At 44.6% G+C, this 14,699-nt stretch overlaps 1 protein-coding gene across 2 annotated transcripts in view; it reads left to right on the forward strand.

Moving 5' to 3' along the window:
- Positions 1–14,283, forward strand: part of SLC2A9 (solute carrier family 2 member 9) — a 192,396-nt gene extending 178,113 nt beyond the window's left edge. For both annotated transcript variants that reach the window (XM_007190952.2, XM_007190953.2), the window contains one exon: positions 13,386–14,283. In XM_007190952.2, the coding sequence (XP_007191014.1) occupies positions 13,386–13,640 (255 nt within the window). In that variant the 3' untranslated portion in view covers positions 13,641–14,283. The remainder of the gene's footprint in view (positions 1–13,385) is intronic.
- The last annotated feature ends 416 nt before the right edge of the window (positions 14,284–14,699 follow it).

Below are 14,699 nucleotides of genomic sequence, written 5' to 3' on the forward strand. Positions count from 1 at the left end.
AGTAGGAAGGTATCTCTGTGCCCCAGGCTGGGGAAGGGCAAGACCCCTAAAAGCACAAACGATGGGGAGAGAAGGGACGGATCCAATTATATCAAAATCGCGGGTTTCTGCCCAACAAGGAGCAGCAAGTTCAAGGGTGCAGCAGAAGCGGGTGAGAGAAGCCATGTGTAACCTCTAAAACTGATCAGGGATTAACTCCTAGAGTAGTAAGGACCTCTTGCGAGTCAACAATAAAAAGACATGAGTCCCTGTAGGAAAAGGGATCAAGAATAAGAAAGGGCAATTCCCAGACAAGAAGTCTAAAGGGTAACACAGGGGAAGAGAAACTTTAAACTTGTTTAAATCAAATAAAGGCAAACTACACTAATAACCTACCTCTGTAAACAGTTAGTCAACTGTTTGCCCAATTGTCAAAATTAGAAATTTGGAGAACACTAAATGTTGACAAAGTCCTAGGGAAATGGGAGACCTCGTGCACTGGTGGAACAGTCTAATGCCAATTAATCAAATTAAGTATCCATATACACTATGACCCAAAATTCTACCCAGAGATTTTTTCAAAGGTCCATAAGATAGACTGTACAGGGATATGAACTACAACACTGTTTGTGGCATCCAAAGGCTAAAGGTAATCTGAGTAGCCATCCCTTGGGGAAAAGAATAAATAAAGCATAGTAGATACACACTACAAAACAGTTATGCTGCAGTGAAAGCAAGGAACTAGAGCTTCATCACCCATGTGTATGACTCTAAACCCAGTGCTGAGAGAAGTAAAGCACAGAGTGGAGTCTGTAGCCTGGTACCACTTATGTAAATTTAAAACACACACATAAAACAACAATACAGATTTTCACAAAGAAAAAGGCAGATGATAGATAGAAAGATAGATAGATAGATAGATAGATAGATAGATAGATAGATAGATATAGACAGATAGATGACAGATAGATAGACAGACAGGATACGTTGATTTTAAGAACATTTATCAAACACTTAAACATGAGTTTGTCTAGAGTCAAGGGGAGACCACTGAAGGGCAAAAGGAATGAGAGCAGAAGATGAGGATAAAAAGAGGAAAAACAAATAAATATAAATAAGAGAGGAAAGTTGCCCAGTCCAGTAATGATAGTATGTCAAGAAACAAGGAATATGATTAACTCATCCTTGTGTCCTCCTCTTCCCCCTCCTCTTTTTCCTTTTTTCCTGTAAAGTTAGGAGGCAATTCTAATTATAAATGGCTCAGGTCCACTATAGAAACTATGAAAATATAAAGAAAAAGAAGTGAAAACACCCATGTTATGGGTTAATGATGCTGCTTCCTTCCTTTCCTCCAAATATACGTAATTTTTCATATTTATAAAACTTGGAACCTATTTTTTTTGTTTTGGTTTTTGCTTTTCTCACCCAGCATGAACTCATGAGCATTTCCTTATGTCCGTGGGCATTTTTAAGGCAAACTCCCTCTGAAAGCAGAGTTCCTGCCAGCTGGGGCATCCCCAGGGCCTCTGGGTTCTCAGGGATTGTTCAGGAAACCTTGAAGTTATGACTGTTGACTCGAGCTGAATGGCCCTGCCGGACACGCTGATGGAGACACCAGTCAGGTGGCCACATGTAGATTTGGGGAAATGTCGGCCTCCTGACCCAAACTGGGGAAGGCAGTGATGCTTAAGTTTCCTTTCTGGATGGGAGCTTGCTAGGTTCCTGGGGCTGCCGCTGGCAGTGATGAAAGCATTGGAGAAATGCGGGACTTACAAGTTCGCAGTCGCACCCCTCACCCCACGCAGACCCTCCCGTGGGGTCAACTTCTGCTTGCTGCAGACTCCGTAAAGGAACCGTTTCCATTCTACAGCCCTTCTGGGAGGCACCTCAGCCATAATCAAAAGCCACCGTACTCATTTCCTGGGGCTACCATAACAAAGTACCACAGGCTGGGGGGCTTAAACAACAGAAATTTGTTTTATCGCAATTCCGGAGGCTGAAAGTCTGAGACAAAGCTCTTGGCATGGTTGATTTCTTCTGAGGCCTCTCTCTTTGGCTTGTAGACAGTTGTCTTCTCCCTGTGTCCTCACATGGCCTTCCTTCTGTGTATGTCTGGTCCTAATCTCTTCTTTTTTTTTTTTTTTTTTTTTTTTTTACATGGTTAGAACTCCAAATTCTTTAAAATTTTTTATTATTTAGGGAAGAAAATAATTTTTGCATCACTTAATTTTAGCTGCAAATAACAGAAAAATGTGACTCAATTGTGTTAAATAAAATAATGTATTTTCTTACACAGAAAGAAGTCCCAATGTAAGGTAGTGCCAAAGAAAAATTGCATCAGAGGTAAAAAGGCAAGACAGGTTTTATTCAAGACTGTTGCAACAGGGGAGAGAGATTGAACTCAACTCCCCTAATCTCTTCTTTTAAGAAACAAGTCGTCTTGGATTAGGGCCCACCCATATGACCTCATTTTACCTTATCACTTCTTAAAGACCCCAGCTCCAAATACAATCCATCTGAGGTATTAGGGGTTAGGATTTCAACATATGAGTCATGAGTGGACATAATTCCACCCATAATAGCCAGCAAGCACTGTCGCTCACGCATTTTGGTCCTTTCACTCATTCCAAAATGTGTCAGTGGCAAATGTGTCCCAACACCCAAACAGAGGCTTGCAAGGAGCATGAACTTCTTCAGAAAAAAATATCTGGGCCAGCATGGTTCTGGAGATTGGCATGAATCAAATCAGTATTCTAACCCACTCATTAGCAGAAGGGCCCTGGGGTACTTTCTTAACCTCTCCAAGCCTCAGCTTTCTCAGTTTTCTCATCTGTTGGAGGATAAATAACCCAGCTGCCCCCTCTTCGTATGTGTCAGGGCAACTCTGATGTGTGGTCCGCTCTCCCAGAGGACTCCAGCGAAAGCACTGAGCTCCCATTGGACACGCCCCCTTCTGTGTTAGTTTCCTAGGGCTACCATAACAAAGTCCCCAAAACTTAGAATGATGGAAATGTATTTTCTCACAGTTCTGGAGACTAGAAGTACAAAGTCAAGATGTTAGCAAGTTTGGTTCCTTCTAAAGGCTGTGAGGGAAAGATCTGTTTCATACCCTTCTCTTAGCTTTTGGTGGTTTTCAGCATTCCTTGGCTTGTGGCTGTATCACTCCAATTTCTGCTTCCATCATCCTATGGCCTTCCATCTGTGTGTGTCTCGGTGTTTTTTTATAAGGGGACCAGTGATTGGATTTAATGACCTCATCTTAACTTGACTACATCTGCAAAGACTATTTCCAAACAATGCCAGATTCACAAGTACCAGGGGTTGGGACTTCAGTATATCTTTTGGGGGGAAACAATTCAACCTACCACACCTTCCCTATATAGGGTGACCATCTCGTCTTAGTTTTCCCAGGACTGTCCCTGTAAGTATCACATCCCAGAAAACCCCTTTGTCCCGGGGAACTTGGGACAGTTGGTCACCCTCATCCCATCTCAAAATCGCTCCCCGACTAGTGCCCCCTGGATCACCTCCCAAATAAGCTCTCATGCCCCAGTCTCAGGCTCTGTGTCTGGGGCTGCCAGTCGGGGGCAATTCCTGTAACACTGGCCTGATCTCTAGGACAGAGTAACTTGGTAACTGGTAGCTGCTGTGGTCGGTGGCGGTTCTGATTGCCCTTATTTGCCAGGCACAAAGGCAAATGTCAGGTACAAATGATTATATCGTGAGTCCGCCCCTCCTACCCATCTTGTTGTGGTTCCTTCTTTACGTCTTTGTTATAGAAGATCTTCTCTGGTAGGTTCCAATCTTTTTCATCGATGGCTGCCCTGCAGATAATTGTGACTTTGGTGTGCTCGTCAGAGGAGGTGAGCTCAGGGTCTTTCTACTCTGACATCTTGGCCACTCTCCAGGTACAAATGAGACACAAGAAGAAACTGCACAGACTTTGGGGTCAGACAGCCTGACCTTGAACCCTGGCTTTGCAGCTCAGCAGTTAGGTGAAGGGCAGGCTGGTCAAACTTTGTCCAACTTTGGTTGCCCTCTTAGCCATAATTTTTATTTCTATAAAACAAGAGAATTGCCCCACTTTTGCAGCAGGGCTCCCCAAAGAATGAGAGACAAAGTCAAGACTTCAGTACAGGGTCTACCCACAGACACTCAGGATCGGTTGCTGTCATGATCACTATTAGTACTGGGAAGGCTGTTTCCTGCCGTGCGATCTTAGGGTCACCTGGAAAGAGGAGACAGGACAGAAAAAGCAATCATGGTAAACACTGGAAACTTGTACCACCCCTTACCAGCTGAGCCATCAGGACAAGTGGCCTCTCAAAGCTTGCCTTCTCCCCCTCCTTCCTCCTTCTCTCCCACCCACCCTGCCCCCTTCCTGCAAAATGTTCTTGATGGGCTGGGCTGGGCTGCCTTGGCCCCTGGGGAGATTACTATCACTGTCTGTTTCTCTGCCCTCAGCCGCAGGCTGCCTTCTCCTCTGAGCCTTTGCTGTGGTCAGCGTCACTGGGTCCCTTGCGTCATTGGTTGTAAAAGCCTCCAGATAACTGGGCTTCTGCCATTAGCATCAATATTTTCTGGTTGGGAGAAAATGGCATGCAAATGTATGCCTGCTTGATTCCACTGGAGTTCTAAAATTCCTTTTGAGTTCAACAAAATCTGGAAGCAAGAAAATGATTCTTTTCAACTTGAAAAATATCCCAAATGCCTGTGCAAAGCGAGGGGGAAAGCTGATGCAGATCTGAGATGGTGGGCTCTGAAAGCAAGCAAAACTGCCCCCAGCCTCTCCGGATGGGCCAGGGGACCCTCTGAGGAGAGAGCATCTTTCATGCGCTCAGTGCCTGTGGGTGCCGGCATCGTGCTGCGCCCTGCAGGCGGGCACTGAACAGGAGGGCACAAACTGCCTAACGTTTCAGGAAGAACCGACACGATTCTCACGGGATGGGTGTAGCTTCACGGGAGGAGGGAAGATGGGGGGCTTAAGTGGGCTGACCAGTGCAGGGACCTTTCAAGCTGAGATTGAGGAAGCGTGTGTGCGGAGTGGGGGAGGGAGGCGATGCCTGGCAGAGAGACGGAAGGTGCTGGCGAAGCCCTGAGCAGGTACAGAGCAGGCATCCAAGGATGCCTGCCAAATCCCTCGAGGCGCTGAAGCCATGATAGGGATTGGGGGTTTATCCGAAGGACTCTGGGAAGCCACTGCATGATTTTAAGACATGATTCGTTTTGTACTTTTAAAAGATTTCTTTAGCTCTCTGCTGGGAACTAGATTCAGGTCAGGGGCAGGAAAAATGGATGCTAAGGTGATAGAAACCAGAACAGTGGTTAACTCTGTGGGGGAGTGGGGCGGGGGGAATGGACTAGAAAATGGCGCAAGGAACTTTCTGGGGAGGTGGGAACGTTCCACATCCTAATAAAGGTGTTGGTTACACAGGGGTATAATTTTCTCCAAATGCATTGACCTATATATACACTTAAGATCTGGGTAAGTTACCGTATGTACATTCTTTCTTGATAAAAAGTTGTATGTTTTTTAAGAAAGAAGAAAGATGTTTCAGGGTAAAGTCGTCAGGACTTAGTAACAAAAACAGGCAGAGAGGGAGGAAATAGTCAAAGGTGATGCCGGGTGTCCGTCTTGGGCAGGTGGGAGGATGGCAGTGCCAGTTCTGAGAGCAGGTGGAGGAGGAGGAGCCAGGGGCAGGGAGGCTGCGAGTGGGAGGCGTCGGCAGGGTGGTTAACGTGGCTTCCAGTGAGTTGACATGCCATCCATCAGGCAGCCACAGGGCTGTGTCTACTCAGAGGCTCCTGGGCAGCACCAACAAGACCTTAACTGTACACGTGACATTGACTTGGAAGCCACAACACATGCCAGAGATGTAAGTCATCACTAAGATGCCTGCCCCATTCTAACTTCCCCAGAAGCATCCTAACATTTCAGGCCCACTCTGCTCAGAAAGTAGAACAGCCTGGCCTTGCAAAGCTCTTTGCAGAACTGGAGTTACAAGTGTAAGGCACCTGGCTTCCCATCAATTCTTAAATGGTGGTCTGGGCCCTGACTCATCCGAGAGCTCGCTCGAATCACCAATGAACCAATGTTCCAGCTCCACGGGTGGGAGTGGAAACTCAGCAGAAGAATTCTATTTTTGTCTCATCATGAAAATCTAACTTGGACCACCTTTCGTACCTTCATGCATCTCCATAAGAGTCCTCCCATTTCATTCATTTATCCCCTCATTGGACATATTTATGTTAAGAAAATGCTTACAGTGAGCCGGGCACTGTCTTAGGCTGAGGGTACAACGGAGAGCAGGGAACGTGGATTCTGCCATCATGGAACTTACAACCCAGGCTGGGCTTGGACACCAGGCGAGGAGGTGAAAAGCTGGGGGGAGAGGGAACAGCAAGCACAGAGGCCCAGAGTCAGCAGGAATCATGATGGGAGGCGGGAGTGACCAAGAACCAATGTGGAGGAAGCACAGGGGGTTTTTTGTAAATAAAGTTTTATTGGAATGAAGCCAAGCACATTCATGTGTGTTTCATCATCTCCAGTTGCCTTCCCACAAAAGCAGAGTTGCGAGGTCCTGACAGACTGGATGGCCCTTTACAGGAAATGTTTGCTGACCCCTGGGCTAGACTTCCAGCCTAGAGATGCCAAGGGGAGGCTAGATTGGAGGCTACTGAAGGAAGGAAACACACCAGGACTTTTTGGGAGGATCTGCTGAGAGGACAGGAGGTGTGACGAATGACTTTCAGGGTTCTAGCCGGTGTGGTCCAGCCTCAAACATCCCCCTCTACCTTGTGCAGAGCCCCACAGAGAGGGAGGAAAGCCAACATTCACATCACACTGAATGCTCGGCACTGTTCTAAACACCCTGTGATTAACTTACTTAGGAAAAGAGTCCACACCAGACACTATGGTGATTTCTTGGGACCCAGAGAGGGGTGACATGTGCCTCTGTCCCCAGGGAGATGGCAACTGGGATGCCGCCAACTCGCAAACAGTGGGACATGCCCTGTAGAGGTTTGTGGACATGCTTGGACCCAGTGTGAAAGATGAAGAGAAGGCTTCTAAGTCAGAAAGAGTGCTTCTGGTCAGTTCTTCTGGGGGATGGAGCTACTACTGCAGGAATTATTCATTCTAACTCAGAACGCTTTTTGCTTTTGATCATCTGTTTGATGTCTACGTCTAAACTGAACCCAGAATTACACCAGGTTATCATTTTGTTACCTCTAGAGCTCATGGCTTTTGGTGACTAGATTTCTAGGCAGTGCCCATGCCTCTCCCCCCACCCACACCCAACAAGGCTGATATGCAAAGGAATCCAGGACTAATTTGTCAGAGCTCATGACTTTGTTCCCAGCACTGTACTTCGCATCTACTTTCCTTGTTCAGGGAAGTTGGCAGCTTTAAAGAGCTGCTGTGTTTTCACATCATTCTGATAAACTGGAGTAGAAGAAAGCTGAGATTTCTCTTTATTCTCAAGGATCTTTTCCTAAAAGAAGCACTTTGCCACAATTGCCTAATATTTTTAGCATAATTTGGTGGTATAGTGCATTCTCAAAAGAAAATTTGTTTCTCCATATTAAAGAATATGGAACACTTTCATGATCATTTGTAATAACACAATGGGTGTATTCAGAGAAAGGATGTAACTATAGCTTATAACATTTTCGTAAGTTGGAGAAGGAAGTTTACCCAGGTGAGAGGGCCAGACACCTACACCTGATGAAGTTCTACTGTTTCTACTACTTCTGTTTCCTCTGAGGCTCCCAGGAGATCCTCAGGACCTCAGGGTCCTGCCTCTACTTCCAGACTGGTCCTCAGCTGAACCACCTGGGAAGGTGAGCCCTGCCTCCCGGAGGATTTTTTATTTTTTTAACTAAAGTGCTTACATCTGACTCCAGCTTTAGAGCTTTCTTTTGGTAAGATTCCTTTTGATACCTGTTCACCATGAGTGAATTACTGCTTGGGTTTAGGCTCTTTCATTTATACTATTAAATGTATATTTATATATGTATATTTTAATTATGTTATGAAACACATCATATGCAAAAGAGTATGAAATGCATCATATACATATCGACTGAAAAAAATGCACAACCTGAAAGCTGAGAGTTATGTTTTATTCGGTGGACGAAACTGAGGACTTAAGCCCGGGACACAGCATCTCAGATAGCCCTGAGAGACTGCTCCGAAGAGGCAAGGGGGAGCCAGGATATACATGGGTTTTTGAAACAAAGACCAGGTAGTCGGAACATCAGAAGGTTGCTGTTAATTTAAAAAAAACAGATTATCTCAAGTTAAGAAATTTAGCGCTTTTCTATGTATGAGATGATGCAAGAGTCTGGGCTTACTGAAATCATTCCTTTGATATGCACCTCAGCTATCTGGGGCCAGTATCCTGTGTTTTCTCATCCTGAGTTTCTTCAGGGTGCAAAGTTGGAGGGGGGCTACAATGTCTGATGACTTGATGGCGGGCATTCTGTTTCTATCCTGAGTTCCCTCAGGGCTCACCTTCAGGGCGGCTGTCATGTGACGGCTTGATGGCTGCAACATCCTTTGTTTACTGATATGGCAGGCAATATTTTTCATTCATATATACAAAGAGAAAAATTGCTATTATTGTAATTATAGAATGCATTATATTTAAAAGTAGTAGGGAAAATCAATGTAGTTAACCAACTTAAGCTATTGCAATGCCCTGGGTGCCTCTCCCTAATCCCTAGCAGGGATTTTGTGCTTATTATTCTCTAGGTTTTCTTTAGGATTTGACCCCTGTATGAATGTGTCCCTTAACAATCTGGTGTTTTGCTTTTCCTGGTTTTTATATTTATACAAAGAGAATCACCCTGAAGGTATTTTCTCTGCCTTGTTCTTTTACTCAGCATATACTGTTGAGCAACATCTGTGTCATATGCCCAGCTACAGGCCGTTGTTTTTTACTACTCTGTAGAATCTTTTGTATGAACATAACCCAGTTTATTTATCCCTTCCCTTTTCCATGAGCATTGGTGTCGTCTCCCATTTCCTTGCTCTAGAAATAGTGCTATTATACAACACTGTAAATCAACTATACTTCAATAAAATAAATTAAAAAAAAAAAAAACTACATAGTGCTACTATGAACATCCGGGTACAATGCACAGGAGTTTCCGTGCTGACGGGAACGTTGGCCGTCTGCTATGCAAAGCAGGAGCCACCAGCCATGCGACTGTTGAACACTTGCACGTGGCTAGCGCAACCGAAGAACTGAACTTTTAATTAATTTAAATTCAAACAGCACCACTCCAGAACAGATGCACTCTGAGTGTCATTGCTGGGTCATAGGACACGCACAACTCGCCTTGACTTGGTCATGCCCAGTGACGCTCCAAAGTGGTCGTGGCTATTTACAGCCTCAACGGTATATCCACAGGTACGAAAATGCGTGTTGCTCATCACGCATTTTGGTATTGTCATTGTCAGGTTTGTCACATTTTTGCCAACCCGGTAGTGTGAAATGGTATAAAATTATGGCTCTAATTCCCATTATCCCAAATTACTAAGGAGAATGAGCACCTTTTCACAAGCTTATTTGCCATTTGTGTTTCCTCTTTTGTGAAACGCTCATTCATACATTCTGCCATTTTCTCTATTAGGTCATCTTTTTCTTATTGATTCATAAATGTTGTTTTTTTTTAATTTGGGGTACAAATTCTTTGTTTGCTATGTATCACAATACTTCCATTTGTGGCTCTTCTACTCTTTGTATGGTACCCTTTTTTGTTTGTTTGTTTGTTTCGTTGGGGCAAGAAATTGTGATTTTATTCAGAAAGCCAGCAGATCAAGAGGATGGTGGACTAGTGTCCCAAAGAACCATCTATGTATGGTACCTTTTGATGAACAGATGCTCTTAATTTTAAAGTTGCCAGATTTATTTGTTTTAATTTATGAACTAAGCTTTATGAATGTGAAAGTGTTTTACAGAAAACCTCTAATATGATTGTGTCCATTTTACTAATGGGGAAAACAAGGCCCACACCGGTTGTGGGTGCTTCCCAGGGTGCCTTGATGAGTTGAGTGTTTGACAGAGTCAGATCTGGAGTCAAGGTCTATTGCTTCTTAGGTAAGGTCCTTCCTGCAACAGACGTGCTGCCTAAAATCTCGCTCGGGGGACACTGGACTTACCCTCCCATACCAACCATACTTAGGAGGGGTTGAGTAACTTCTCAGGAGCAGTTGGGCAGAAAGTGAATTTCCAAGCTGATTTGAAGTAAGAGAGGAGACAGGGAAAAAGTGACACGTATATCCTCTGTGCCAGGCACTTTGCCAGATCAACTGCAGTGAATGAATTTGCCCAAGAGAGGCAGGTATGGAAGTGAGACAATGGCCTCCATATCAGGCTAACCTGGGTTCAAATTCCAGACACGGCCCTTACCAGCTGGGTAACTGCAGTCAAATCACTTGCCCTTTCTGATCTTCACTTTCTCACCTGTAAGAGGTTAGGAAGATCTGCTTTGCAACTGCTATTGGGGAAAACTGAAGGATCCCAGTAACATTTATCCGCCCACACACACACACACACACACCCCAGATAGGGAGTCCTGATAAATAATGGAGAGAGTGTAAGCTCCCAGCCGGGCCTGCTTCGGTGTAAGTCCTGACTCTCATCGATCCCTACGTGGCCTTGGACATGTTTCAGAAGCTCTCTAATCCTCAATTTCATCTTTTGTAAAAAGGAAAGAAAAGTGGCTGTATCATCACAGTGTGGGCTATGGGAATCGGATGAGATAATGTCTATAATATTGCTGGCACCCAGGAGGTGCTTAATAAGTGCATTTCTCTTCCCAGATTAAATGCAATCACAGCTTGCAGGTTGATTGCCAGGTTGCCACATGACTGCTGGCACAATATGTATTCCAATAACTTGGCCCCTGAGAGTCCTGAGGTGGGCAGTGTCCTTTCGCAGGATGCCTGCAGTACCGCAGGGTTCTTGGCTCAATTCTGTGAAATGGTGAGAAAAATCCTGTTGCCGCACATTGGGTCTCTTGGGAAAGGAAACGAAGCAGGTGACTGCTCCACCAGTGTCAGCTCTGCAGGTGGCAGAGAGGTCCCAGGCAGCTCCACGTGTGGCCTGGGGTAAGCAGGGAAGCTGTCTGAGCCTCAGCACATTTATATATTCAGTGAACATTTGTGAAGCACCTACTATGTGTCAAGGAGTCTCCCAGGTTCTGGAAATACAAGAAAAATAACAACTCCTGTCCTCGGGCAGCTTACCATCTGGTCGGGGAGACGGTTAATAAACAAGTGACGATCCTGCTGGGTAGCGGTGAATGGTTTCAAGAACAATGAAGCAGAATAAGTGGAGAGCTGGGGGAGCCCTTAGAAACAGAGGTCAGAGAGAACTTCTCTGAGAAAGAAAGCCGAGATGAAGGGGAGTGGGAAAGCAGGATGTGCAGACATGTAGAAGAAGATTATTCCAGGAAAAGGGAAGAGCATGTGCAAAGATCCTGCGGACACCGGAGGAGTGTCAGGAAGGCAGTGTAGTGGGAGCAGAGAAAGACAGCAGGAGAGGGAGGTCAGAGAAGTAAGGGGGCCATGTGGGTGCTGGGCTTAGAGGCCATGGTAGGGACTTGGGCTTTGCTCACCTGCCTTGGGATGTCATGGTACATTTGGAGCAGAGGAGTGACACGCTCTGTCCTTTGCTCAACAGAATCGCTGTGGCTTCTCTCTTGAGAATAATCTTAAGCCGGGAAACAGGAGAAGCAGGGAAATCTGTTGGGAAGCTATACTAACAGTCCAACGCAGAGATGATGATAGCTTGCACCAACATGGTAGCAGTAGAAGTGGTAACAAGTGCTCGGATTCAGAATATATGTCAAGGTAGAGCTGACATGATTTCCTGATGCATCAGATGTGGGTGTGAGATAAAGATAAGTGTTCGGTTGGCTTTAGCAAATGGCAGGATGGAGGGGCCATCAACCGAGGCCAGGAAGACCAGAGCAGGAGCAGGTTTAAAGGCTCCATTGGGACTTGGTAAGTCAAGATGCGCATTCAGCATACAAGTGGAGATGTTGAAAGCCACATTGAATATATCTCATTTCATCTTTAAAACAATATGTGGTATAGATCACCATGTTAGAAATGAGGAAACTTCAATCAGTGCATTGAAGTTCTATCCTAAACAGCACATCTTAAGTGTTGACACATCATGTAAATGATGGAGCCAGGATTTGAATTCTACCCAACTGACTATAGAGCCCACCCCCTCCCTTCTCTGTTCCACTCATAGAATCTCTGTGGACAAGTGGGAAGGCACATGCCCTCCCAGCCAAGCGCTCCCAGGTTTGGACTCTTTACTCCATCCGGGACTGCTCTATGACCTCTACAGGGCAATGCCTCATTTAATTCTCACAACAACCTATAACTAGCATTATTATCCTCATTTTACAATGGTGGAAACTGAGGCACAAAGAGCCTCAGATTCAGTACATGGTGCATCTAGGATGTGATCCAGAGATCAAGTTCTTCAACACTATGTCATATTCCAAAATTAAATGTTTGTCAAGTCAAAGAATAGCATGTAATTGACTAAAATCAAGATATCGCTTGCTGTGAAGTATCATTCAAAGACAGTGTCACCTTATCTTTGAATCAGTAGACGTTTGTTAGATGAAAAAGGCATAGCCCTGACAGCCGGAACCTATAAAGCCTTTTATTTAACAAACATTTATTAACTACTATGAGCCAGGCACTGGATAGGCACAGGAGCTACGGAGGTGACTGAGTGACGGAGAAGCTCAAGGTCTAGTGCAGCGGGCAGGGTCATTCCAGTGCTTTAATCAGGATACATAAAGTAAAGTGATTGCATTCAACATTTCTCTTTTTTTCTAGTTTCCCTTATTTGTAAGAAGCCATACGTCTCAGAGCAGCAGTGAGTTCAATCTTTTGCATATTAGAAAAAATGGTGTTATCTTGGCCTAGCCTATGCTCTGGAATTTTTTTATGAACTGGGGAGTTTCACTTCCCTTTCGACATTGCACTTTTCTCATGTGTATATTGGAGGCAGGAAGAATGTGGTTAATGGTAAGTATGAACTTAGGATAACATTCAGCAAGTATCACATTTTGCTTTCATGATGAGTAATTTTTACATGCCTTGTTTTCAAAATAAATAAATAAAGACTGCCATTTCCTCATCTTTACCAGGGTTTGAAGTGGATTCATTTGTGCCTCATGTGAGAACATCTCATGTAGACATTTCTAAGGCACATTTGCCCATAGAGCCAGCCTCACACCTGCAGTGTTTTATCCAGGAACATTGATACATGAATGGGAAACTATTAAAAAAAAATCAGCCCAGAGATGGTTTCACAGCCAATTTAGCAACTGTCTTTCTGATGTTTTTTGTCTCTGCCTTCCCACAGAAAAGTCTGGACACCTACTGTTTCCTGGTCTTTGCCACAATCTGCCTCACAGGTGCTCTCTATTTGTATTTTTTCCTGCCTGAGACCAAAAACAAAACCCATGCAGAAATCAGCCAGGCATTTGCCAAAAGGAACAAGGCCTACCCACCAGAGAAGAAAATGGACTCAGCTGTAACTGATGATAAAACAAATGGAAGGTCTGAACCGGACTCCTCCTCCACACTGGAGAATTTTGTCAAAAAGAGGATTGTCTGAATGGATGATCTCACCATTTTTGGAAATGGAAGAGTCCCCTGCAAGTTTAACGTTATTAAGTATTTAAAAATAAACCTTTGCTAATCTAACATCGCAGCCATTTGGGGTTTATTCACAGCTGAATCCCCCAAACTCTTCTGGCAGCTGGAAAGAATCACCCTATGTTTCAGTGGACCCAGCATTCTTCTGTAGAGATCCATGGCCTGCCCTCTTCATGACTTACCCCATGGTTTCAAAATGAAATTGGGGAAGTAGCATTTGAATGCTTTCTCAAAGAATAACAATCTAGTCTGACAGAGGACTCGATGGGCTAGAAATCCAGACTGAGTTTCCATTCCCAGCTCTGCCAGAAATAGCCTTGAGCCACCCTCAGCCTGGATCCTGAAGCATCCAAGGACCCTTGGCTTTGATCCTGGATGAAGGTTTTCATACCTCCTAATAAATGCCTGTTTCCAATCTTTAGCTCTGCCTTGTGGATCTCAGACTCAGGAGAGGCTGATACCAACCCACCACCCTCCAGGTCCTGTCTCTTCCAGGCTGTCCCATGGGGCTCCAGAAACATCTTCACCTCTGAGTACCAGATGTGCTCACAGAGAGCATAAAGGGGATCAATATGTAGAAGACCTAGAGACGCAGACATAAGAAGTAACTTCCCAGAAGCTGAGGCAGGGACTGCAAATTTAACACTGTTCAGTTGAAAAAAACAATGTTAAGAATGATTCTGAAGTTAAACCTAAGCTTGGAGGAAAGGAACACTGTGATTGATTAGTGATGCCTGCCACAGGTATAGAGTGAGAGTATCACACATGCTTTATGTTTGCCAATCTTAGAAGAGATTTACCTGAAAGACAATGTATTAGTCAGGGTTCTTCGGAAGAACAGGAAAATATATATATATGTATATATGTAATTTATTATGAGGAATTGGTTCACACAATTACAGAGGTTGAGAAGTCCCACAGTCTGCCACATGCAAGCTAGAGACACAAGAAAGCCAAAGGCCTGAGAACCAGGGTAACCAGTGGTGTGAGTTCTACTCCAGGTCTGAAGGCCTGAGAA

Source organism: Balaenoptera acutorostrata, chromosome 5 (assembly GCF_949987535.1).
Source record: "Balaenoptera acutorostrata chromosome 5, mBalAcu1.1, whole genome shotgun sequence".
Taxonomy (NCBI): domain Eukaryota; kingdom Metazoa; phylum Chordata; class Mammalia; order Artiodactyla; family Balaenopteridae; genus Balaenoptera; species Balaenoptera acutorostrata.